The sequence below is a fragment of the Hippocampus bargibanti genome, linkage group LG05 (genome assembly GCF_051943395.1).
Source record: "Hippocampus bargibanti isolate YZ-2025 linkage group LG05, ASM5194339v1, whole genome shotgun sequence".
Taxonomy (NCBI): Eukaryota; Metazoa; Chordata; class Actinopteri; order Syngnathiformes; family Syngnathidae; genus Hippocampus; species Hippocampus bargibanti.
Genome location: NC_142738.1, coordinates 31,835,775 through 31,862,891, shown reverse-complemented (window position 1 = coordinate 31,862,891; position 27,117 = coordinate 31,835,775). Strand labels below are relative to the sequence as shown.

The following is a 27,117-nucleotide window of genomic DNA, read 5'->3' as shown; positions in this document are numbered from 1 at the left end:
ATTGAACATCACATTGACTGAAAAGGATTTGCAAATCATTGTATTCTGTTTTACCCATCATCCCAACCTCATCGAGCTGGGGTTTACAAATGTGGACAAACACTAATTCAGATTGTGTAAATTGGTGCATGACATGTCATACCTTGCTGTGATGGGTGTGCTGTGAGAGGCAGGACTCGTCGAATCATTAGACAGAGCGGAGCCTGTGGATCCGTTTGAACCAAAAGAACCAGAATTTCCTGTCGTTTTACTCCCTCGATGCATGACATTGTTCCTCTGGTTTGCTGGTTTCACTGTCACAATTAGATTGTGGCTATTTGCCACCATCATGTCTGTCACCTGAAATGACAATAGAGTGGTGGTGGTGGGGTAACATGGTATATACAGTGGTACCTCGGTTCTCGAACGCCTCACTGTTCGAACAAATCGGTGTTCGAACAAAATATTCGAGATATTCTTGCTTCGGCGTTCAAACGTGTGATTTGTGACTGGCTGGGCATTCAAATAGATGGAGAGAAAATGTATGTTTATGAATACGTCTGTGTAAGCTCTCAGTTGTACAGGAATGGTCCATCGATGAAAAGGTTTCTTCAGCCGTCATCTGTACTTCTTTGAAGGTATCGGACGTTTCGCCTCTTATCCGAGACGCTTTGTCACCAAACTAAAGTCACTTTAGACGAAGAAGCTTCGTCAGCAAACTAAAGTCACTTTAGTTTGCTGACGAAGCTTCTTGGATAAGAGGGGAAACGTCCGACACCTTCAAAGAAGTACAGATCACGGCTGAAGAAACCTTTTCATCGGTATGTTTATGAACTCACATCTGTTGACGGTTCCAGGTTTTCTATTTAATGTAGTATTAGCATGCGTATGCTTGACACAAATCATTATTTTTTTTCAGTGGTGATCCGGCAGGGCCTGCAAGGCCTTCTCTGCGGGCCTAAAAATATCTGAATCACAGACTAATGTGAATTATATTTCGCCATCTCATCTCATCTCATTTTCCGTATCGCTTATTCCTCATTAGGGTCGCGGGGGTTGCTGGAGCCTATCTCAGCTGTCTTCGGGCACGAGGCGGGGGACACCCTGAATTGGTTGCCAGCCAATCGCAGGGCATATATTTCGCCATGAATTCTCATTAAATAATTCCAAATTGTCTTTCAGCTTCCTTTCATTGCTTTTCTCCTGGTGTGCTGCTTCCAGATGTCCCTTTTCGTATTTAAGCATTTAACCAATTACATTTCAGCCATCATTTGTTACCAGGGTCAGAAATCTACCTGGACGCCTTCAATCAGTTCTGCAAGACCTGGAGCTTAAAATAAGTGTCAATGAAACTGTTTCATTAACCAATCACATTTCAAGTTGGCAACCCAAGGCCAGCTCGAAGCTGTTGGCAACCTCAGAGTTTTTGCAAACTATGACTGGCTAGTCACATGATTGTCTAGCTACTATCCAAACATTTTCCGTCGCGCTTATTCCTCATTAGGGTCTCAGGGGTTGCTGGAGCCTATCCCAGCAGTCTTCGGGCACGAGGCAGAGGACACCCTGAATGGGTTGTTGGCCAATCGCAGGGCACACAAAGTAAAACAATCAGTCGCTCTCACACCTAGAAACAATTTGGCCTCGAGACAATTTGGAGTGTTCAGTCTGCCTGCCATGCATGTTTTTGAAATGTGGAAGGAAACCGGAGGACCCGGAGAAAACCCATGCGGGCCTCGGGAGAACATGAAGACGGCGTGCTAACCACTCGACTACCGACCCGCCCTGTCGAATCACTAGCCAATCATATTATCACGAGCCGCTAGTGACAAGAGCAGAGTGTCCAGAGTTCGCACGTTGTATCTGTAGCAAGGTGCATAGGCAAATACATTTTTGTGTTGATTTCATCACGGTTTTGTCAACCACAATGGCTGAAGGAGAAGAAATTGATTTGGTTGCAGATATACTCTTACAGCCATTTTGAAGGCAAGAATAGACGGACATCATGAAGAAAGGTTGGACAGCTCAGAAGCTAGCAAAATTAGCAAATAATATTGCAATTTTATGAGGTTATCATGAATCCACACATCCATAGTAAAATTTTGAAAAGTTTAATGACATTATGTCTAATGTTTCTTCAAGTCACAAGTTATTTCCTAGCCAGCGGACGTGTGGTAAATCACACCACAGTCGCAGCTGTGAATTGATTCAGACGGAGCACTACTGAAGGCCTAGGAGTGACATGCACGGCCCGCCACTGTTTTGTTTTTTTCTTAGCACTGAGGAAACGACATTAACAGTCATGATAAAGGAAGAGGAATATAGCGAGGGTTCACAATAAAGCCCTCAGCTCTACATTTGAAATACTTTTACCTGTGTTTCGTGGTACAAAAGGCAGGGGGGGGAAAATGACTCAGGTTATAACACATGTGGCCAAGGCATGAATGAGTACAAGGGACTCAATCAAAGAAGAAAAGGCTGAATGGTATCTTAAAAATTGTGTGTTATGAAATACAATTACCTGGTCTAATGATTTTCCTGTAATATCAATCCCATTGACCTCTAGAATTTCATCGTTAACTCCCAAGAGTCCGGTGCTCTCTGCAAGACCACCACGCACAAGGCGGGATATAAACACTCCTGGAACCTATAGTAGAGAAATTCACAAAGGAAACAGTTAGATTAAATTGTTAGAAGACCAATGTCGACATCAATAAAAAAATAAAAATAATAATAATAATAACAATAATAATAATAATAATAATAATACATTTCATTTATAAGCACCTTTCAAAACTCGCAAGGTCACTTCACAGTCAAGTTTTTCTGTGGGTGAGCAGTGGCAGCGTTCACTCAACCCACTCATAGAAGGCTAACTAGGCAGCGAATAGATAGCTAATAGCTAGCTTGTTAGCCAACCAGATATCGAATAGATAGCTAGCGACCCAGCTACGTAGCTAATAGATAGCAAATAGCTAGCAAATAAAGTGCTCTCAAGGACACATTACAGTCACAGACAAGCATAGACACAATCATAATTTCCATCTGTGGATCACATTCAAAACTGAATGCCTGACAGCTGAAAGTGTTGGCAAAGATAATTAACGCGTGCTAAGCTTGGGGTTTGCTCCAGTTCACAAATGATCGTGAAACAACAATCTCCAGTAGTTTAGCAACAGTTTGAATGGATTTTCTTGTTTGCAATGAAATCTTGAACATGATCAAAATTCCCTTTTAACAAGAAAAACTACAGGCAAACATTATTTGGTCAACATTTGCTACCTTCACAAACACTCCGTGGGATACAGGCTTCAGGAAGCTGTTGGGGGGTGTTTGTTACATTTGGGCTTATACGTCTGGGTAAGTTCTCAGTCGTACAGGAGTGGTCCATCGATGAAAAGGTTTCTTCGGCCGTCATCTGTACTTCTTTGAAGGTGTTGGACGTTTCGCTTCGTATCCAAGTTGCTTCTTCAGCGAACTAAAGTCTGACTGGTAGTTCCGGCCCTATATATATCCCTACTGTCCGGGACGTAGCGGTGCTGGACCCTGCTATGATAGGTCCCTGCTCTCAAGTTGGGGGGAGCAGGGATAATACTAGTGGGCCTCAATCGGCAGTACATATGCACCTAAAAGCTAGCAACCACTCATTTGACGACAATGAGGTTAAACTCTTAGCGAAAGAACATAGATGGTTTGAAAGGGGAGTAAAAGAAGCGATTTTCATAAAACAGCTAAATCCTTCAGTGCTTAGGCAACATAGGATTATTTATGCTGATGGGGTGATACGAGGGCAAATAGGGCAATCAGGCCAGTCGTCAGTCAGGACAATAGAAGCAATCAGTGGAGCCGCAGGGAGTAGTCCTCTGCTCCCTCCAACCTGAGAGCAGGGACCTATCATAGCAGAGTCCGGAACCGCCATGTCTGGACAGTAGGGATATATATATATATATATATATATATATATATATATATATATATATATATATATATATATATATATATATATATATATATATATATATATACATATATATATATATATATATATAGTAAAGTCTCGTTATATCGATATTCTCGAGAATCGGAAAAAATATCGATATAACCAGACTATCGATATATCCGATCCTGCGGCATGTAAATTTTCTCCTTGCGTTAATAGAAATAGTATCGTAATAAGCAGTACTATCGATATAACCGATATCGATATAACAAGACTTTACTGCATATATATATATATATATATATATACAGTAAAGTCTCGTTATATCGATATCGGATATATCGATAGTCCCGGTTATATCGATACTATTTCTATGCACGCACGGAGAAAATTACATGCAAACAGGGTCGGATATATCGATAGTCCCGGTTATATCGATATTTTTTCGGGCTCCCTTGAATATCGATATAACGAGACTTTACTGTATATATATATATATATATATAAATCCTCGCCTCACCCCCCATGGGTGGTGTCTGTCCCCCATTTTAGCTCGGGTCCTCTACCGGAGGCCAGGAAGCTTGAGGGTTCTGCGCAGTATCCGTGCTGTTCCCAGCACTGCGCTTTTCTGGACAGAGATATTCGATGTTGTTCCCGGGATCTGTTGCAACCACTCGTGGAGTTTGGGGGTCACTGCCCCGAGTGCTCCGACCACCACAGGCACGACTGTCACCTTTACCTTCCAGGCTCTCTCCAGCTCCTCTCTGAGCCCTTGGTATTTCTCGATTTTCTCATGTTCCTTCTTTCTGATGTTTCCATCACTCGGGACCGCTACATCCACGACAACGGCTTTCCTTTGCCCTTTATCTATGACCACGATATCTGGTTGGTTGGGCATTACCATCTTGTCAGTCTGTATCTGGAAGTCCCACAGGATCTTTGCTCGGTCATTCTCCACCACCTTGGGAGGTGTTTCCCATTTTGACCTTGGGGTTTCCAGTCCATACTCCGCACAGATGTTTCGGTAGACTATGCCAGCCACCTGGTTATGGCGCTCCATGTAGGCTTTCCCTGCCAGCATCTTACACCCTGCAGTTATGTGTTGGATTGTCTCAGGTGCCTCTTTGCACAACCTACACCTTGGGTCTTGTCTGGTGTGGTATATCCCTGCCTCTATGGCTCTGGTGTTCAGGGCCTGCTCTTGGGCAGCCAGGATGAGTGCCTCTGTGCTGTCCTTTAGGCCAGCCCTCTCTAGCCACTGATAGGACTTCTTGAGATCAGCCACTTCTGCTATGGTTCGGTGGTACATCCCGTGTAGGGGCTTTTCCTCCCATGATTGTCCCTCTTCCAGCACCTCATCCTCTGTTCCCCATTGTCTGAGACATTCTCTGACAGACAGAAATGCATGTGTGTGTGTACATGTGTGTGTGTACGTGTGTGTGTTTGCGTGTGCGTACACCCTCTCAACTGAATTTTCTACCACGCCCTCAGCACCCCAGTGAAAATGTCTAGAACCATTAATGGATGTATGTGAGTAAGGACTTTGTTAGAAAAATGATCTCATTTCATCTCTCATGTACAAATTTTTAATAAATAAAAGATAAAAGTAAGTAAAAGTATGATCATTTAAAAGAAGCCATGTAGGTTAATTTGCAGAAAAAAAGCAAGAACTTGTCACATGACATTCCTTCTTTCTTTAGCCAGTAGGTGTGGACTATATACGGGCCTGGTGCCGTCCAGTTTTTCATACCTATACCCAATACCCAAGAGGTACATGAACATATATATATATATATATATATATATATATATATATATATAATATAATATAATATCTATATATATATATATATGTAAGTATATATATATATATATGTATATATATATATAGCCTATACCACCAGTAAGACTTTAGTTCGCTGAAGAAGCATCTTGGATAAGAAGCGAAACGTCCGACACCTTCAAAGTACAGATGACGGCTGAAGAAACCTTTTCATTTGGGCTCATAGAAAAGGTGAAAAAATGCATTCTACGTCAATGAGGTTTAGAAGCATCCAGAAATCTCTTCAAATGTTGACCACATAGAAATAGGTTATTCATATGTTCATATAAAACGATGAAGCCTACCTTTTCGACACCGTAAGGTGTCACTCGCATGCTGGCGCCATCTCGGATGTAGAAGCCCAGGGGTTTATGGGTACCGTGCTTGTGGAGCCGTACACGGCGATGTGTCTCAGGTAGTATATCCACGTCAATAATTGATGAAATTTGACGGAAGTTCTGTGGTCGGCCGATTAGGAGACCCATTTTGCTTTTTGAGTGGGTAGACAATGAGCTCGGGGTACGGAGTCCGGCCAAACCCAGGCCTTTTTTCCGTCTCTGGAGGGAGTTGGTTGCAAAAACTGCCGGTTCATCGTCTTTAAGACACAACAAGATGGTGGGAGGGGGTGGAGGGGAGTGGGGGCAGAAGAAAAATATATTATTTGTATTTCAAATCATGTTCGATACCGGTCCGTGGGTCATTTGCTACCGGGCCGCACAGAAAGAATAATTAACATAAAATGATTATCAGATTTAATCAGAAATTAATTATCAGATTACATTCGTCCATAATTTACTCTTGACGCATGTCAAAACACTTGTCTAGGTCACGTGATACATACCGCTAAAATTAGCCAACCGTAATAGAGCAAAATGAGTAAAAAACAAACGTCTTCGGAAAGTTTCTTGATCCGCCGGTCCGTGAAAATATTGTCTGACATTAAACCGGTCCACGGCGCAAAAAAGGTTGGGGACCACTGCCCTCGGGGGCCGTTATGACTGAAAGCATACAATGTCAAAAGTAGTGGGTTCTTCATGTATTCTAAGTTACTAGAATGAAGGGGTTTCGAAACAATAGAATGCTTACAGTGTCACTATTATTGATTACAAATGAGTTTTGAAATTTTGTTGGAAATTTAGCACGGCAGATCTGGCACCTGGGCTTTGAGTTTGACACCCATGCTTTCGAATGATTTGTAAATATTGAGGGAATATATTTATTAGATACAGCCCATGATGATGCATTAGAGTGTAGTTTCACACCACAGAAAAATGATACCCAAAACTTCTTCTTCTTCTTCTGCTGTCTCCAGTCCAAACATCATGGCTGGTCTCACCACTGTTTTATACAGTTAACCAAAACAATGATCATATTTGTTGGATTAAATGATGTTCTTCCTGGTTCAGTTCTTCTGTGTAGTCTAAATATTAAATCAGCCGGAAGCAAGGTGATATACAAAAAAATAATATTCATTTAAGCTAGATAATGTTCTCGGTAGGAGAGCAAAGCCAAAGAGAGGGAGACAAGAGCAAGATTGCTTGGCAGCGCGCGTCCCAAGTATGTATAGACAACGGGAGTGATGTCACTTTGGAAATGACCGATCATCTGCTAGATACAATCATGAATATTTATTATTAAACTGAAACATCATAGCTTAAGGTTTGTATACTAACTAAGTACATAAGCTGAGTACATGTATACTCACTAACATATACAAATAACTAAACTACATACATACATAGACTAACTTATAAGAATAAGTAGAAATGAAATAACATTGGATGTATTAGGATGTGTATATAACTAGTTCTAACAATATTCTTAAATGATTACCTCTCTTACAAAACTACAATATTTTCTGTTGTATAAGGCGTACTGGACTATATACAGCAGGGGTCTCCAAAGTCGATCCTGGAGGGCCGCTGTCTTGCCTATTTTCCAGCTGTCCCAGGAGCAACGCACCTGATTCAAATCATCAGGACCATTTTCATGCTGCTTCAGAGCTGGCTGATGAGCTGATCATTTCAAATCAGGTGTGTTGCTCCTCGGAGAGCTGGAAAACAGGCAGGACGGCGGCCCTCCAGGACCGACTTTGGAGACCCCTGATATACAGTATATGCGATCAAATGTTTTAAGATGGCATCTGTTATACCATGTCTGCATCCAATAATATGGAATACAGAAATACACCCGTAACTGAGAGTGTGTCTTAAATTACTGTCAGAGATATGACAGTCAGACACTGTGGACAGAGACTCGGAACCAGAAAGATTGTCCCTACTGCCGGCAGGAAACACAGTCATTCATGACATACATCTGAATTCTGCGCCCCTCTGCCAAGCTATTTATTGAGCGTATATGCAAATGAAAGTGAAACATTTGTAAAACATAGTTTTCTTGATTATAATACCACGCCTTTGGATGTTCTGAGCACCAACAGATGTAAGCAGTAAAACATTGTGTTTCCCATGAATTGATAAGTTTGTAACCTGGCTAATGACCTCTTCCTGTGATAAGGAGTTTGAAGTCCTGAATTACCCCTGTGATAAGGACTTCTCCAAGTCGTAAATGACTACTGTGAAGCTGACCGTTTAACTCGCTGTGTCCGTTGACCTGATTGCCTCCAGGTTGTCCGTGCTTTACTTGTGTTGACTAAGCATACAACAGCATGAAACTTTTAAATATGATAACTTCTCTATGGTAACAAAAATATAGATTTTCTGATGACCAACCAACGGCAAAAACACACAAACAATAAAAACTTCTCCAGAAATCATCACTTGATTTTTTTTAGGTGTGTTGTACTCGGGTAGAAGCCAAGATTGACCTTTTTAACAGCCTGACAGTTACGGGCAACGGGGCAAACTACGGCCCGCGGGCCAGATCTGGCCTCTTGGCTTTTTTAATCCGGTCCGCCGAAAGTTGGTAAACAATTGAGGTTTGGTGTGAATGACTGTATTCATTTCATTTGGACTTGCAATGATAGGCTTTTCAATGCGTCTGTGTAATCTCCCAGTCGTACAAGAGTGGTCCATTAATGGGAAGGTTTCTTCAGCCGTCATCTGTACTTCTTTGAATGTGTCGGATGTTTCGCGTCTTATCCAAGAGGCTTCGTCAGCGAACTAAAATTTTCTGTTTGGACCTCTCTTTCTCTCTCTCTCTCTCTCTCTCTCTCTCTCTCTCTCTCTCTCTCTCTCTCTCTCTCTCTCTCTCTCTCTCTCTCTCTCTCTCTCTCTCTCTCTCTCTCCCATACAAAAGATAGCACTGAAGCAAATTACGCACAAATTCACCTTACAAGCGACTGCTTGGAGCGTATCTCGTTCGTAAGGTGGGGAGCGTCTGTATACGTCCCTCATTGACAGCCTTCATGAAATTTTAACTGTTTAACGGTTGTACTGTCTTGTTATTACCCCAACCGTACCTTTCTTGGTGATGATAATGCGAAGCAAAGGATTTGCTGATGAAACAGCTTTGTGGAAGTTATCATCATTGTTGATTGGAAGAAGATCTCCATGGTCATCTGCATACCCCAATAACATGTCGACTTCAGGGATGTGATGGATAGTTTGGAGGAGGCTATAGAACTCTTGAAAGCCACCCGGGCAGTTCTTCTTAAAAGCAAAGCGACGGTATTCTGCGTCAAACTGCAAACAAGACATTGAACAGTGAGAAATACAGTAAAGTCTCGTTATATCGATATCGGATATATCGATATTCCCGGTTATATTGATACTATTTCTATGCACGCACGGAGAAAATTACATGCAAACAGGGTCGGATATATCGATAGTCCCGGTTATATCGATACTATTTCTATGCACGCACGGAGAAAATTACATGCAAACAGGGTCGGATATATCGATAGTCCCAGTTATATCGATATTTTTCCGGACTCCCTTGAATATCGATATAACGAGACTTTACTGTATTATTTTAAACAATTTAAAGGCAATGCATGCTCGATTGAACCCATGTATTCTTAAAGGACACCCGACATCACTTTTTGTTTAATCAGAAAACCGTTTAGAGCATCTAAAATACCCAAAACTATGATATATTTATTTTTTATTTACTTTTTTTTGTCAAATGCAAAACACCAATAAAAATGAATTAAAGTGTCCAAAAAGTACTTCAAATTGAACCAGGAAGTGGCCAGTTTCAGAAGGTCCCGCCCCCTTGTTCGTGACGTCACACCAAGACGTCTTGCCTTGCTCGAAAATCAAAACAATGGCTTCAGATTCGGAGGAGATGCTTTCTTGTTACTCATCCAGTTATGAATATGATTCAAATAGTTCTGAAGAGGAAAGCATAAATGTTTGCAATCGATTAAAGAAGCTATTCCCCGTAATTTTGAGGCATCTGGACAGAAATGTAGCACCCAGAAAATGCAGATGGCGCCAAACTCCGTTGGAAATGGGCTGATTTGTCTCCTTGGAATTTGTGTCAGTGACTATCAAATAGTTGTCTTGATGCAACACACAATGATTCACCATCACATTATTTATGTTTTTTCCTTCTAATTTTGCCATCAACACGGATCAACACCAAGTTTTCAGACCAAACAAAGTACCACAAAATGCATTGAAAGGACTGCTACAGTGTGTCCTTTCTCGGTCAGGGGCGTTCCTTCCTTGACGTGACGTCAGGACTCGTCATCAACTCGAAAACAAGACTTCCGGAATATTCAGCGCGAGTCTTACAATGTAAAATATCGCTATATGCGGTGGAATCTTTGTCAAATACGCCCAGTAGAAGTCATTTGAAGCAATTTTACAAATTATGGACACAACTTGTCTGGAGGCGTCAGTTGTCCTTTAAGTAACAATTTGTAATTGTATATTGACTTTTCTATTCATTTCTTATCCTGATCATTGTCGTGGCCATCACCCGAGGAAAAGAATCTTCAATCAACTTAACAGGGCTTTTGCTAATCTACTCGCTAGCTCCTACAAATGACTACAGCACAGATGTCACAGTCAAGGCCAACTATGCCCCGCCACATCATTTTATTCGGCCCGCGAAAGCAAATTAAGCATGTCCAGTGCTATGATGCTTGCTATGCATATATACTATATATATATACTGTAATGTTATTGCAATGGTTGGACTCAGTCGACTCCTTTATATGAATGACTCCTTGAATGAAGTTGAGCCATCCTGTGTGTGTACGCCACACACAGGCTTCTTCGTCTCTGCAGTCAGGAGATGAGCACCTTGATGATCCTAAAGCATTCAAAAGCTACACTGAAAAGTTGAAAAAGCTCAACATCTCTGAGGTGGTTCGAATTGTGGCACAAATCTGGACACTCCGGTCAACTTAGAACATGCCCAATGCCATTTGTTTGTTTTTACGATAAGTTCGACACCAGCATTTTGCATTTATATATGTGTTTATCATTGTCTGTCTGTGTAAGCTCTCAGTCGTACAGCAGTGGTCCATTGATGAAAAGGTTCCTTCAGCCGTCATCTGTACTTCAAAGAAGTACAGATGACGGCTGAAGAAACCTTTTCAGCGATTTATCATTGTACGTATCAATATTGTATTAATGCTAAATCCAAAATAGGTATTTGTTTCTTGTTGAAATATGAACATAATGTATTTCTTTTGAGTCTCAACGACATTGTTTATTTATTTTTCTTATTCAATCTATATTGTAGACAATTGGTATCTGTATTCATTGTATATAGTCCCGCCCCCCACAAGGAGAGGAATGAAGAATAGCCGCAGCGAGATGGAATATATGTGTGTGAATGAGAGGGATCCAAGTGCAAGAGTGATGCTACAGGGAGAAGAGATAAAGAAGGTGGAGGATTTTCAATACTTGGGGTCTGTCCAAAGCAATGGAGAGTGTGGATAAAGAGGTAAAGAAGTGTGTTCAGGCAGGCTGGAACGGCTGGAGAAAAATGTCTGGTGTGATGTGTGAGAGAAGGGTTATAGCTAGGATGAAAGGAAAAGTGTATAAAATGGCGGTGAGACCAACCATGATTTGGACTGGAGACAGTGCCACTGAAGAAAAGACTGGAAGCAGAGCTGGAGGTAGCAGAGCTGAAGATGTTGAGGTTTTTTCTTTGGGAGTGACCAGGTTGGATAGGATCAGGGAATGATTACATTAGAGCACAGGTGTCAAAGTCAAGGCCCGCGGGCCAAATCCGGCCCGCCAAATCATTTTTTTCGGCCCGCAAAAGCAAATCGAACTTGTTAAATTCCATGATGATTGCTAAAATCTGAGTTATTCATTAATTTGCTGTGTGCTCTATATGTAATATTTGAAGGGATTTAAACATTCTAATGGCTTCCCCAAATTCATAACGGCCCCCGAGAGGAAACCATAACTACAATGTGGCCCGCGGCAAAAAATGACTTTGACACCCCTGCATTAGAGGGACAACTCATATTTGAGGCTTTGCAGAGAAAGTCATAGAGGACAGACTGAGATGGTTTGGACATGTCCAGAGGAGAGAGAGTGACTATGTCGGGAAAAGGATGCTGAGCCTTTAACTGCTTAGCAGGAGACTAAGAGGGGAAGACCGAAGAGGAGGTTTATGGATGTGGTCAAAGAGGACATGAAGGTCGCTGGTGTGTGAGAAGAGGATGCACAAAACCAGTAGATTCGCTGTGGCAACCCCTGAAGGGAAAAGCCCAAATGAAAAGAAGAAGAAGAAGATTGCAATTTACACCTCATTTATAGAATGGATACCGAAAAACTAATATTTGTACTGATATGCTTTGATCCTGATAGGTTAAAAGTGATCGTTCGTTCCTGCTTCATGGCTTCTCAGGGTGTTGGAAGTGGGATGGTGAAATCTGCAGGAAGCCAGGTGTTGAACAGAATAACTTAGTTTAATCTTGCAGGCAGACAGCAGACATCGTGGAAGGTCGGCCGAAGAGGGGCAGAAAGAAAAGAGGGCGAAAGACGAACTGGGAGAGCATTTCTAAGACGGACAGGGTGCGACGCAATTGGATGTGACGTAATAGGGTGTGACATCATGTAAAGGCAGGCAGGATATGACGTATCAGGAAGTCCAAAACAAAAACAAACGATGCAAAAAGATGTTTAAACATGTTCGTGTAGCGAATTACCCCAACAGATCCTCTCCTCTTTCATAGAGAACCGCTTCATGTCACAGAGGGTACAGAAAGTGCTGAAGAATGAATGACTCTCTGTGTTGTCATACTATTTGTTATTTAGGTTTTTCTTTTACTGGATGTTACTTGCGGGTTGAGTGAACGCTGGCGCATGTGGCTGCCGCTGCTCACCCGCAGAAAAAAATATCCTGTAACTGTAAAGTGTCCTTGAGCGTTTTGAAAGGCGCTTATAAATGATATGTATTACTGTATTATTACTATTATAAAGTCCGAATTTCAAATTGTCGAACGTAAACCACAATAACTGTTGGGCTAATTCAACCCATCAATAACAGTCATTATTCTTGACTTCAGATTTAAAAAACGAGGTACGTATTCATTCATTTGTTTTGCATCTTCAGGAGGAGATGAAACATTTGGTTTCTCCAAATGTATAACGGTCCTCGAGAGGAAACCGTAACTATAATGTTTCCCACAGCAAAATATGAGTTTGACACCCCAGGACTACAGCATTAGTGGATGTGTGTGTGTGTGTGTGTGTGTGTGTGTGTGTGTGTGTGTGTGTGTGTGTGTGTGTGTGTGTGTGTGTGTGTGTGTGTGTGTGTGTGTGTGTGTGTGTGCGTGTGTGTGCCTGCTAAATAAAGGGACACATCTCTCCCTACACTGCATTCGTATGATTAAAAACTGCCCTCTCTCCCAAAATTGTTTGCAGAGTATGTTATATCATATAATTCAAATTGAAAAAAAAATGACAACAAAAACAACAAGAGCATATTGCGAAAAAACGAATGAGATATTTGAAACTGTCAGAGAAAATGATGGCTCGTTTGTTTTTTTTCATTTTCTTAACCAAACCTGTATACTTTTCTTTGTCTTTTTGGCTGCAGTAGAAGATAAATATGCAGACTGCACAACATATCTTGCTACTATCTCTGTGTGGAGTTATTGGGATTCAATGAAACGGCATAAATATTCACCAGGAAACTAATTGCCCAACCTTTCTCATTCTCATTGCTGTCATTGGTGGCAGTGGAGACCCAATAATTACTATTACAATGCAATACAATACTCGTCAATCTGTCATCATATCCATCATTGGGAGAAGTTGGAGACATTTAAAGGGTAGAAATATATCCCCCCAAAAAATCAATGAAAATAACTTCTTCCATACGTCTGTGTAAGCTCTCAGTCGTACAGGAGTGGTCCATCGATGAAAAGGTTTCCTCAGCCGTCATATGTACTTTTTTGAAGGTGTCGGACATTTCGCTTCTTATCCATTATTACTGGTCGTATCGTCCCTATTTATATATCCCTAATGTCCAGACATGGCGGCGCCGGACACTGCTATGATAGATCCCTACCCTCAGGTTGGGGGGAGCAGAGGACTACTCACTGCGGCTCCACTGATTGTTCCTATTGTCCTGACTAATGACTGGCCTGATTGCCCTATTTGCCCTGGTATCACCTCATCAGCATTACTAATCCTATGTTGCCTAAGCAGGCTATTGTACGAACGATTCAAATGGAACCTCACCCCACCATATCGGTTTAATGAAGGATTTAGTTGTTTTATGAAAATCACTTCTTTTACTCCCCTTTCGAACCATCTATGTTCTTTTTGTCACATCTCGTTGCCATCCGGGGCGCGCCCCGCCCCTCCTGTCACCTCCTCCGACATTCTTGGGAGACGGCCCCTCCAATCATCATTCACCTGGGTTCCCACAGCTGATTGTCATTCACTGATTGTGCCTTCTGCCTATATCTGTCTGCCTCTCACTACCGTCTCTGTCGGAGTATTTTTGGACATTGCCTTTTCCACTTCCGTGTTGCCAGGTCTGCTGTCTTTTAGTTATCTTCCTCCACGCTTCCCTGTTTGTTATTTTTTCATGCGTGCCTCAGTAAAGACTTTTGTATCAGAGTATCTGTCTCGCCGTGTATTTTGGATCCACACTCCCCGCTGTCCTTTCGTCACTCGAGCCCAGCCCTCGAGCCTCGAGTGACGTGACATAATACTCCGACCACCTATGGATCCCGCCGGCGAAGACAGATATCTCGCCGCCCTCACCGAGCAAGCGGAGCGTTCGAGCCAGCTGGCCCGAGCCATCGCGGAAATCAGCCAAATTACCACCAGGCTGGCTCAACGCTTCGAGGCTGCGGAGGCACGCATTTCCGCTCTCACGGCCAAGTCTTCCCCGCCCGTGAGTAGGCACGCTCCCCAATTTCCTCTTCCCTCCCGCTACGCAGGCGAAACCGGGCGCTGCGCTCAGTTTTTAATGCAGTGCACGCTCGTGTTTGAGCAACATCCATACGCCTGCGTTAGCGATGAGGCGAAGGTAGCCTTCATCACCAGCCTGCTCACGGGAGAAGCCGAGACGTGGGTGCTGGCCATCCGAGAATCCCGACCGGAGCTGCGCACCTCGTACCCGGACTTCGTCGCCGAGTTACGCCGGGTTTTCCATCATCCGGTGACGGAGTCCGAAGCGGAGGGGAGACTACTGGACTGCGTCCAAGGGGCCCGTTCAGCCGCGGAATACTCCGTCGACTTCCGCATCCGCTGGCAGCGGCTACGGCGACCGAGCGTTGAGGGGGGTGTTTCGTCGCGGATTGAACACCGACCTCAAGGACGAGTTGGCTACCCGCGACGCGGGCACCACCTTCGACGACCTGGTCGCCATAGTCATCGGCCTGGATCACCGCCTTCGGGAGCGACAGAGGGAGCAGCGCGGCCGACGGCCCAGACAGCCACGCAGCCGGTCCAGATCTCCCACACCCGGCAGCGAGCGTGTGCGGCGCCTGGAGGGATCCCCCGAACCCATGATCATAGGGGGGGGAAACGATCGCCCTACCCCCGGGGCTCGTCGCACCCAAGGCCCCCAGGCGAAGACCTCAGGTCCACGCAAATCCCCGACTAGACGGCGACCACAGCGACCTCTGGAGGTCAAAGCCACGACACCAGTTACGCGGTTGGAGCTGGACAGCGAATTAATCGGCCCGTCCATCTCCCAAACCGTGCGGGCCCTAGTGGACTCGGGGGCCGAAGGGTGCATCATAGACCCCCAGCTGGCGGACTCGTTGGGCTGCCAGCTGATCGATCTCCACCCCCCAAAGGAGATGGTCGACCTGGACGGCAGACTGTTAGCCCGAGTCACCCACCTCACGGCCCCGCTCAAACTCCGGGTCGCGGGGAACCACGTCGAGCACCGCCAATTTTTTGTTATGCCCTCCCGGAATGCGCCGTTGGTATTGGGTCTCCCCTGGCTCAATACCCACGACCCGTCAATCTCCTGGGAGGGTCCCACCATTCAGGGCTGGAGCCCCTACTGCTACGCCAACTGCCTACGGTCGGCTACGGCAGGGCGAGACGCCTCCCGCGGTGGACCGCCTGAGGCCATCTGCCTCAAGGGCGTGCCACACTGCTACCACGACCTGCGGGAGGTGTTCAGCAAGGACAACGCCCAATCCCTGCCGCCCCACCGACCGTATGACTGTGCTATTGACTTGCAGCCTGGGGCTCCATTACCGGACTCCAGACTTTTCCACATCTCACAACCGGAACGGGAAGCCCTGAGCACTTACATAGACTCCTCCCTCGCGGCGGGACTCATTCGGCCGTCTCGGTCTCCGCTGGGCGCAGGGTTCTTCTTCATTGACAAGAAGGACGGAACCCTGCGTCCGTGTGTTGATTATCGGAGTCTGAACGACATCACCATCCGTAACAAATACCCCCTCCCCCTCATGGACTCAGCCTTCACGCCCCTTCAATCAGCAACCATTTTTTCCAAATTAGACCTCCGTAGCGCGTACCACTTGGTCCGCATCCGGGAGGGGGATGAATGGAAAACTGCATTTAAGACACCGTTAGGACATTTTGAATATCTGGTGATGCCGTTCGGACTCACGAACGCGCCCGCCGTCTTCCAAAATTTGATCAATGATGTGCTCAGGGACTTCCTCAATGTTTTTGTTTTTGTTTATCTTGACGATATCCTCATTTTTTCTCGTTCCGCAGAGGAGCACCGGCAACACGTCCGACGGGTCCTGGCGCGGCTCCTGCAAAACCGGCTCTATGTGAAGGCAGAGAAGTGCGAGTTCCATGTCCGCTCTCTGTCCTTCCTAGGGTTCATCGTGGAGCGGGGGCAGCTCAGGGCCGACCCCACTAAAACCAAAGCGGTGGTGGAATGGCCGATCCCAAAGACGCGGAAACAGCTTCAGCGATTTTTGGGGTTTGCCAACTTCTACCGCCGCTTCATACGCGGGTATAGTCAGAAGGCACTCCCCCTCACTAACCTCACGTCCACCAAGATTCCCTTCAGGTGGACGCCCGATGCTGAGGGGGCATTCAATCGCCTCCGTCTAGCCTTCACCAATCCCCCTGTTCTGCGTCATCCCGACCCGGATCTCCCGTTCACGGTCGAGGTTGACGCATCCGAGTCCGGAGTAGGGGCCGTCCTTTCCCAGCGCTCTCCCACAGACCAGAAGCTACGCCCATGCGCCTTCTTCTCCCGCCGGCTCAGCCCCGCTGAGGCCAACTACGACGTCGGCAACCGGGAACTGCTGGCGGTCGTCCTGGCCCTGCAGGAATGGAGACACTGGCTTGAGGGAGCGAAACACCCCTTCACCGTCTTCACTGACCATAAGAACCTGGCGGCCATCCGGTCGGCCAAGAGACTGAACTCCCGTCAGGCCCGATGGTCACTCTTCCTCACCCGTTTTAACTTTTCTCTCACCTACTGCCCAGGGTCACAGAACACCAAGCCCGATGCCCTATCCCGCATCCATGAGCCGGCAGAAAAGGAGGAGACCACCACCACCACCAACATTCTGCCGGCCCAGCGCATAGTGGGTGCCCTGAGGTGGGAGGTTGAGAGAAAAGTCCAGCAAGCCCAGGGGACGACCCCCATCCCCAGGGGCTGTCCGAAGGATCGCCTGTTCGTCCCCCCCACTCTTCGCACGGAGGTGCTCGTCTGGGGGCACACCTCCAGGATTGCCTGTCACCCGGGGGTCAACAGGACGATCCAACTCATCGCCCAACGATTCTGGTGGCCGGGGTTCCGGAGGGACATCACCCTCTTCGTGAAGGCCTGCCCGACCTGTGCCTGTGGGAAAGCCTCCCATCAGCCCCCGGCAGGACTCCTCCGGCCGCTACCGGTACCGTCTAGACCCTGGTCCCACATCTCCATCGACTTCGTGACAGGCCTCCCCCCCTCCCGTGGCAAGACGGTCGTCCTTACTGTTGTGGACCGATTCTCCAAGTCGGCCCACTTCGTCCCGTTAACCAGGTTGCCGTCCGCCATCGAGACGGCTCAACTCCTGGTTAACCACGTCGTCCGTCTCCACGGGATTCCGACGGACATCGTGTCGGACCGGGGACCGCAGTTCGTGTCCAAGGTATGGAAACGTTTCTGTCGGTCCCTAGGGGCATCGGCGAGCCTGTCGTCTGGATACCATCCCCAGACCAACGGACAGACGGAGAGGAAGAACCAGGACCTGGAGGCGGCCCTCCGGTGCGTGTGCCTCCACAACCCGGCGTCGTGGGCCCTGCACCTACCCTGGGTGGAGTACGCCCACAACTCCCTGGTCTCCGCAGCCACAGGTCGGTCCCCATTTATGTCCGCCTGTGGCTATCAGCCGCCCTTGTTTCCCACTCAGGAGGGCCAGGTGGAGGTCCCGTCTATTGAACATCACCTCAGACGGGCCCACCGAGTCTGGAAGGAGACCAGGGACGCCCTGACACGCACCGCATCCCGGAACCAGCGGGTGGCGGACCGTCACCGGAGACAGGCACCCAACTACCAGGTCGGGCAGGAGGTGTGGCTGTCGACGAGGGACCTTAGGCTGGCAGGGTCTTCAGCCAAGCTGGGCCCACGCTTCACGGGTCCCTTCCCCATCGAGGCCATCCTCAGCCCAGTCTCGGTGAGGCTCCGGCTGCCACCCACCATGAGGATCCACCCCGTTTTTCATGTTTCCCTCCTCAAGCCAGTGGAGACCAGCCCCTTAGCCCCCACGCCCGCCCCCCCACCTCCCCCCCGGATATTGGACGACGGACCAGTCTACACCGTGCGGGAGATACTGGACTCCAGGCGCAGGGGCAGAGGAGTGCAGTACCTGGTCGACTGGGAGGGCTATGGACCTGAGGAACGTCAATGGGTCCCACGTTCCTGGATCCTCGACCCATCCCTCACCCGGGCGTTCCATGCGGCTCACCCATCCAAACCTGGGGGGCCGCCGAGAGGCGTCCCTTGAGGGGGGGGCACTGTCACATCTCGTTGCCATCCGGGGCGCGCCCCGCCCCTCCTGTCACCTCCTCCGACATTCTTGGGAGACGGCCCCTCCAATCATCATTCACCTGGGTTCCCACAGCTGATTGTCATTCACTGATTGTGCCTTCTGCCTATATCTGTCTGCCTCTCACTACCGTCTCTGTCGGAGTATTTTTGGACATTGCCTTTTCCACTTCCGTGTTGCCAGGTCTGCTGTCTTTTAGTTATCTTCCTCCACGCTTCCCTGTTTGTTATTTTTTCATGCGTGCCTCAGTAAAGACTTTTGTATCAGAGTATCTGTCTCGCCGTGTATTTTGGATCCACACTCCCCGCTGTCCTTTCGTCACTCGAGCCCAGCCCTCGAGCCTCGAGTGACGTGACACTTTTGCTAAGATTTTAACCTCATTGTCGTCAAATGAGTGGTTGCTAGCTTTTAGGTGCAAATGTACTGCCGATTGAGGTCCACTTATATTATCCCTGCGATGTTGATAAAGTCTTTTTTTAAGAATTTGTTTAGTCTTCCCAATGTATTGCTCTTTAAAATTTTCATTCTTACAATGTATTGCATAAACTACATGACTTTGTTGTTCATTTGGCAGCCTATCTTTTGGATTTTTGCCTTAAAGTGTTTCTTCTTCTTCTTTTCCTTTGGGCTTTTCCCCTCAGGGGTCGCCACAGCGAATCAATGTCCTCCATCTATCCCGGTTTTGTGGATCCTCTTCCCTCACCCCAGCGACCTTCATGTCCTCTTTGACCACATCCATAAACCTCCTCTTCGGTCTTCCTCGAGGTCTCCTGCCTGGCAGTTCAAGGCGCATATTTGCCTTAAAGTGTTTATCGGTTTGAAATAAGTCGGAATTTTGTGTTGCCAAAGGACTCTTTGTAGTTTTTCAGAAACTGACGACGTTTCTTGGATAAGAAGTGAAACGTCCGACACCTTCAAAGAAGTACAGATGACGGCTGAAGAAACCTTTTCATCGATGAACTTCTTCCATAGTATTCAGTATTTATTGAAAGTTTGTAGAATGTTCCAACCTCATTAGAATTGGGGTTTGTCTATATAATTACAAGCTAAGAGGAATATGTTGTTCGACCAGAATACTCCACCCCAAAAAGATCATCGGAGCAGTTTTGTTGATCCTCCCTTCCAATTCCAAACGTGCGGCAACAGGAAATGACTGAATGACAAGGGACCAAGATTCATCGATTCCTACAAACAGGGTTATTATTTATTAGATTGTCTCAAAATCATGGAAGGTTATATTTTCGATTTGCTTCCAAGCAAACACATTGCATGTTTGAAGATAGGCAGTGTCTGAAACTTATGATAAAAAGTTAGCGGACACCCGGGCAGACAACTCTGAAAAGTGGATCAGGGACGTCATGATGGAATGTGCACGTCCACGGCGAACTCAATGTTGAACAAGAGATGTGAGACAAGATAAGAGTATTGTTTGACAACATTTAGTTCATATCTACATGCTCAGATTATGGAGCATCACTGCATCTTTTATCATGTCTATGCGGATGACATGCAAGTTGACAATTCACCGTCATCACGTGACTGCAGCCACATTAACTGCATTCATCAATCATTGAGTAGAATAGGACCAGAATTTTCTTCAAAAAGACAGAACAAAGTTTCTCTATGTAAAAACAAACTATCCAAAATGAGCACTTAACTCAATGTCAATACACATTTCACCATGAATGTTGATGTCATTACTGAGTCAGACCACTCAATGGTCAGGTATGAAATAAACCATCTCTGAAGTAATACCAGTGTCTGAAATAATGTCTGCCCGGACGCCCGGGGCGTGCAACTTTTACGTCGGGCGTACAATTTACAAAACGTCTCCGTCCTAGAAAGAAGAAAAAAACGTTGTGTTTTTTTTTTTTCAATTCAAATGTTTGCTTTTTTCAATAAAGCAAATGTTTGAACGAAGATTTCGAAATCAGAACATTTTTTTCCGATTTTGAAATCTTCGTTTGGTTTGGAAATTTCAGAATTTCGGTTTGTTTGATAATTTGCATACCCTGCAGGGCAGCCAATCAGAAGCCTGCCTCCTGCTTCCTGACTTTCCCGAGTATTATAAGGGCATGCATTTGCGTGTCATTTTCCAAAGTAGATGCACAGAACCTCAGCGCCAGAAGAAAGATTCAAAAGAAGCTAACAACCTTTATGACGCTACAAAACGTAAACACATTATTACACATTACACATTAATACATTATCCCATAAGTGTCCCTAAGAGTTTTGAAAGGCGCTTAGAAATTAAATGTATTCTTATTCTTGTTCTTGTTCTTGACTGCCAAATTGCCAGTCAGCCATTGTGATGCATTGTTAATCGTCCTGTCAACTGCTCATTCCCACTTTTATGGAGTTATTTGGTGAAATGCCTCTGTGCGGTGTGACGAAGCGCTGATCACAATCAAACAAACTGTTTGTTTGATTGTTGTGTAGCCGAACGTTAAGAGTAGGGTATGTAAATGATCTAGAACATTTGGATGATACAGTTTTATCCCATCAAGCCTATCAATTTCACGTTCGACGAGCATTTTGTTTTTAAAGCGCTTAGACCAGGGGTGTCAAAGTCATTTTTTGCCACGGGCCACATTGTAGTTAGGGTTTCCTTTCAAGGGCCGTCATGAATTTGATGTCAAGAATAATGTTATCATGGTTTACATCCAAAAATATGCAATTTTGGTAAGGATTTTAGCAAGCATCATGGAATTACACGCCGGCCAGATTTGGCCCCCGGACGTTGACACCTGTGACTTCGATTAACTTTCTTTTTTAAACAGATTTGCAAAAAAATGGTCGGCGTGCTAATTGTCCTGTCTTAATCAATGAATAGCTGGCTGTTGTTTATGAAAACATTCAATTTAAATTACTACGTGTGTGTACATGGATATATTCCTGTACGAAATCATTCAAACTAGTGCACAGATGGAAACTAGTGTCATGGTTTGCAAATCAAAATCATTCAAACTAGTCCGCAGATGGAAACTAGTGTCATGGTTTGCAAATAACAAGGCTGCCAACACAACAGAACTAACTACCTTAGCAATGGCAATGTTCGAAACCAACACACGATAAACGTGTGCTCTCACAGTGAGCAAGACGACATGCACCAAGTCGGTAATCCCATTGTTCGCAATTCATAGCACTTCACAGCATCAAATTCCAATCAATCATGTTGGGGGAATGGGGGTTTAGTGGCAGCGGGTCAAATACCCGTAGCCCCAGAGCGGCATGTGTCTCTTTGGCGCCACCCTTGTGGCTCTCTGGAGCTTTAAAAAAATATATATATATTTTTTTTTGTTTTAATGTTTTCTGTCTTAGGATAAACATGACATATGACAGTCTAAACATTTTTCAATGCTGTAGAAATGCATCAAATACATTCTACATTTCTGACCTGACAAATTGTTATGCCACTGAATTCGAAGACAGACGCTACATAAACATGAATCATTTGATGGCCAATGCAAAATAACCGTTTTTTTCCTGATTATGCCTGTGTGCAGATGATGAGACAATTCTGAAACAGAGCCAAGATAGTAGTTGAGAAAATATCCAAGCTGCAGAACGACTTAGAAAGAGAAGATAAGGACATCTTTCATTGCACACACATTGGGAAATTTGCAAAAGGCTATATGCCTCCAGTGATGCATGAGAAAAGTCTAACTTGATAAAATCTGATCAAATGCGAATCAGTGTCTCCAGGTTGCGCCATGGCTGACATTACCACACCAAAAGCACCAAGGCAGAAACGTTGTGTGGATAGTGACATGGGGAGGCGAGCGAGTGCAGGGATTTTTTTGTGCCAAGCCGACTGTCTCATTGGCAACAACATGAACCAATGGACTGTGGGATGCACAAGCCACTTGCATCCACGCGTTCAGCAATCAGGCTCTGATCAAGGGTGCTGATCAACAAGCTCTAACTCCTCCTCCTCCTCCAAAAACACCACGAACAATACCAAGCCATGCTATCTCCACATGGATTAAATCGATCTTTTCCATGGGCGCACAACCCCCTAAATGAAGGGCTCACTGCAGGCCGCACAAAGAGATCGTCTCTGAACCTGAAAATGCTTAACCACAATTTGCTGCAGAGATGAAGAAACTGTTTGCTTTGTGAAGGGTGGATTTAGTACCGACAAGGAGGAGTTCAGTTTTTTTCACTGTTTAGTTTGAGAAAGTTATGGGAAAACCAGGATTTCATTTCTGAGAGGCAACCTGTAAGGGATTCAGGTGGAAGAGAGGCGTCAGGTTTACTGGAGAGGTAGAGTTGGGTGTCACCCGCGAAGCAGTGAAAGTGAATGCTAAAATTGCGGCAGATCTCACCAAGGGGAAGAAGGGACGTAATAAAGAGAAGGGGCCACAGAACAGACCCTTGGAGCACAGCAGAAGACACAGGAGAGGACCGTGAAGTGAATGAGCTAATTTGGATAAACTGTGAGTGGCCAGTGAGGTAGGAGTGAAACCAGTTAAGTGGGGTGTGCATGACGCCTAGAGTGGAAAGTCTGTTGAGCAGGATGGGGTGGGAAATGGTGTCAAAAGCTACGGTCAGGTCGAGAAGGATGAGGATGGAGAGTGAGCCGGCATCGGCTACCATGAGAAGATCATTTGTGATTTTTATGAGGGCCGATTCAGTACTGTGGCGGGGACGGAAACCAGACTGGAACTGTTCGTAAAGGTTATTGTGAGTGAGGTGAGAGTGAAGCTGGGAGGCAACAGTTTTTGCAAGGATTTTGGCGATGAATGAAGATGGGAAATTGGACACAAGTTATTGAATCACACACTTTTTTCCCAATCACTTGCTCATCCGTATCACACCGTGTGGCCTGCTTGCGAATAAATGCTACAGAACAAAATCGTTCCCCCTTATCATCCTGGTGATCACCATCCAGGAACCCAGGATGCCACGAAGATTTGATTGATGTAGCGAATGACATGACTTTACTTAGATATTGTTTCTGCTTTGATTGTACATAGTTGTTATATTTGGTGATTTCCTCTTTTTTCTTCTTTCTATTCACTTGCACCAGTTACATTTTGTGCCGCCCCAAAGATTCAAGAATCTTTTTGTTTTTACTTTTGATTCCTCCTTCATTAATATTGACCCCAACAATAATAATAATAATAATAATAATAATAATAATAATAGTTTAGTAATACAACTTTTGACTGATACCAAAATCACAGTTAATAAAATGATTGTTCATTGTTTTCAAACATTTATTCAACTACCAAAACTCATTCAAAACTACCGTATCCATATGTTGATTTATTCCGCCATGGTGTACCCCTTATTCTTGAACACACAATAGTATTTTTGTCACAGAAGTAATGACATTACAAATGTACAAGTCAAGCCTGCTGCTTTTTCACTCGGCTGCAGCCACAATTTTGCATGGTATCTTTCTATAATTCTTAAATGTTAATGTTTGTTTTACAAGTTTTGGGAATTACTCGGATAACTTGGGATATCAGGTTTTGTATTGTGTACAATATCATGTAATTCTTTGTTAAAATGACCAACAAAATCATCAATTATATGCTCATTTTGTGCAATGCTGTAATGCTTTTATGATTAGCTATCTATTCGCTATCTATTCGCTAGCTATTAGCTATATATCGATGAAAAGGTTTCTTCAGCTGTCTTCAGCCGTATTATATATATATATATATATATATATATATATATATATATATATATATATATATATATATATATATATATATATATATATATATATTCACTAGCTATTAGCTCTCTATTCGCTAGCTAGCTTTCTATCTATTTGTTACTTTCTACTATTTTACTTTCTGTTGAGTGAACGTTGGAGCGTGTGGCTGCCGCTGCTCACCCACAGAAATAAACCTTATCCTGTGACTGTAAAGTGACCTTGAGAGTTTTGAAAGGCGCTTAGAAATTAAATGTATTATTATTACAGTAAAGTCTCTTTATATCGATATTCTCGGGAGTCGGAAAAAATATCGATCTAACCGGACTATCGATATATCCGATCCTGTGGCATGTACATTTTCTCCTTGCGTTCATAGAAATAGTAACGTAATAAGCAGTAGTATCGATATTATGAGACTTTACTGTATTATTATTATTATTATTATAAATGATGCATAACGCAGGATGTTGAGCAGATCTGGCAACGCAGCCGCTCCATCCAGTCCTTTGGCAGCGATCAGTCACAGAATTCTTGTACAACGCTGAGGGTAGCGGTTGCTTTCTGCGCTCCAGCAAATAAACATCGTACAAGTGCGATCTAAACAAGAAGTACTGTACAAACAGGCTGAAGATCTCAATAACCGTGAATATATCTTGAAAGGACAACCAAATCATGAATTGGTAATCATAATAAAAAAAGAAGTCATTTCATGAAGACATTAAAACCCAAGAGAAATAAAACGCCTATGCCCGATTTGCACATTCTATTCATAAAAAGCAAATTACTGACATACATATTTTCTGACTGACCGCATGGACGAGCATTCGGCGCATCAAATACATTTGCTTCGATCTCATTCAATAGTGTATCAATGCTCCGACGTCATTGATTAATCACTCACTTTACTTTTGACCTCCACGACGTTGTCCGTGACTTTGAACGACGTCTGTAGTTGCTGTCGTGACATTCTTCCCTCGGGTTTGTTGATCAACTGCGGTACTGCGCCCGCATTCATTCTGCAACGTGACCGTGGTTTTCCTTATCCGCTTCGCTTCAAGAAACTCCGACATGGAACAGGCGTGGGACACCATTCGCTAAATTGACTTGGCATAACAGCCGCCTTTTGGCTTTTCGGCGTATAACGTGCGAGAGGGTGATGAGCTCAGAACCATTGGCTTGGAGACAGGTGGAATCTTCTGATTTTCGTGGACGTGATGCGAGGAGAGTCGAGTCATCGATGTGGATCCACCTCCAATCGGAGAAGAGTGCCGACGGAGGGCGGGGCATGAGAAAGAAAGAAAAAAACAAACCTTCAAAACAATGGCATGCCAACCCACTGCTGCTATTCGGAGAATTGCCTTCATCACCACAATACACCTGTGAACGCGCATTAGCGCGCGCGTGCGTGCCAGTGTGCGCGTGTTGGTGCGCGCGTGTGTGTGTGTGAGTATGTGAATGTGCGTGTGCGTGTGCGTGTGCATGTGAACGTGAATGTGTGTGTCGTGTGGGGAAGGGGCAGAGAAATTTAAGGGGTGAGCTGCTTTAAATATGTAATACAAATTAAAATAGATAAATCAACATTCACCGACATTACGTCTGCGTAAGCTCTCAGTCGTACAGGAGTGGTCCATCCATGAAAATGTTTCTTCAGACGTCATCTGTATTTCTTTAAAGGTGTCGGATGTTTCGCTTCTTATCCAAGAGGCTTTGTCAGCAAACTAAAGTCTTACTGGTAGTTTCGGCCCTATATATATATCCCTACTGTCCAGACATGGCGGTGCCGGACTCTGCTATAAGTCCCTGCTCTCAGGTTGGGGGGAGCAGAGGACAACTCCCTGTGGCTCCACTGATTGTTCCTATTGTCCTGACTAACAATACATTGTCTTCTTCTTCTTTTCCTTTCGGCTTTTCCCTTCAAGGAGTCGCCATATCAATTTGCATTCTTACAATATATATATATATATATATAAAAAAAATCCTCGTCTCACCCACCATGGGTGGTGTCTGTCCCCCATTTCAGCTCGGGTCCTCTACCAGAGGCCAGGAAGCTTGAAGGTTCTGCGCAGTATCCGTGCTGTTCCCAGCACTGCGCTTTTCTGGACCGAGATGTCCGATGTTGTTCCCGGGATCTGTTGCAACCATTCGTCGGGTTTGGGGGTCACTGCCCCGAGTGCTCCGACCACCACAGGCACGACTGTCACCTTTACCTTCCAGGCTCTCTCCAGCTCCTCTCTGAGCCCTTAGTATTTCTCTATTTTCTCATGTTCCTTCTTTCTGATGTTTCCATCACTCGGGACCGCTACATCCACGACAACGGCTTTCTTTTCCCCTTT

General features: G+C 45.0%; 1 protein-coding gene across 1 annotated transcript in view; it reads right to left on the bottom strand.

The window, feature by feature from the left end:
- pard6a (par-6 family cell polarity regulator alpha) overlaps positions 1–26,126 on the bottom strand; it is a 34,940-nt gene extending 8,814 nt beyond the window's left edge. Inside the window, exons 1-5 of the mRNA XM_088995741.1 lie at positions 25,686–26,126; positions 9,160–9,382; positions 6,044–6,333; positions 2,498–2,623; positions 143–339 (exon numbers count right to left, since the gene is read on the bottom strand). Of these exons, the coding sequence (XP_088851867.1) occupies positions 143–339; positions 2,498–2,623; positions 6,044–6,333; positions 9,160–9,382; positions 25,686–25,799 (950 nt within the window). The 5' untranslated portion in view covers positions 25,800–26,126. The remainder of the gene's footprint in view (positions 1–142; positions 340–2,497; positions 2,624–6,043; positions 6,334–9,159; positions 9,383–25,685) is intronic.
- Between the last annotated feature and the right edge of the window lie 991 nt (positions 26,127–27,117).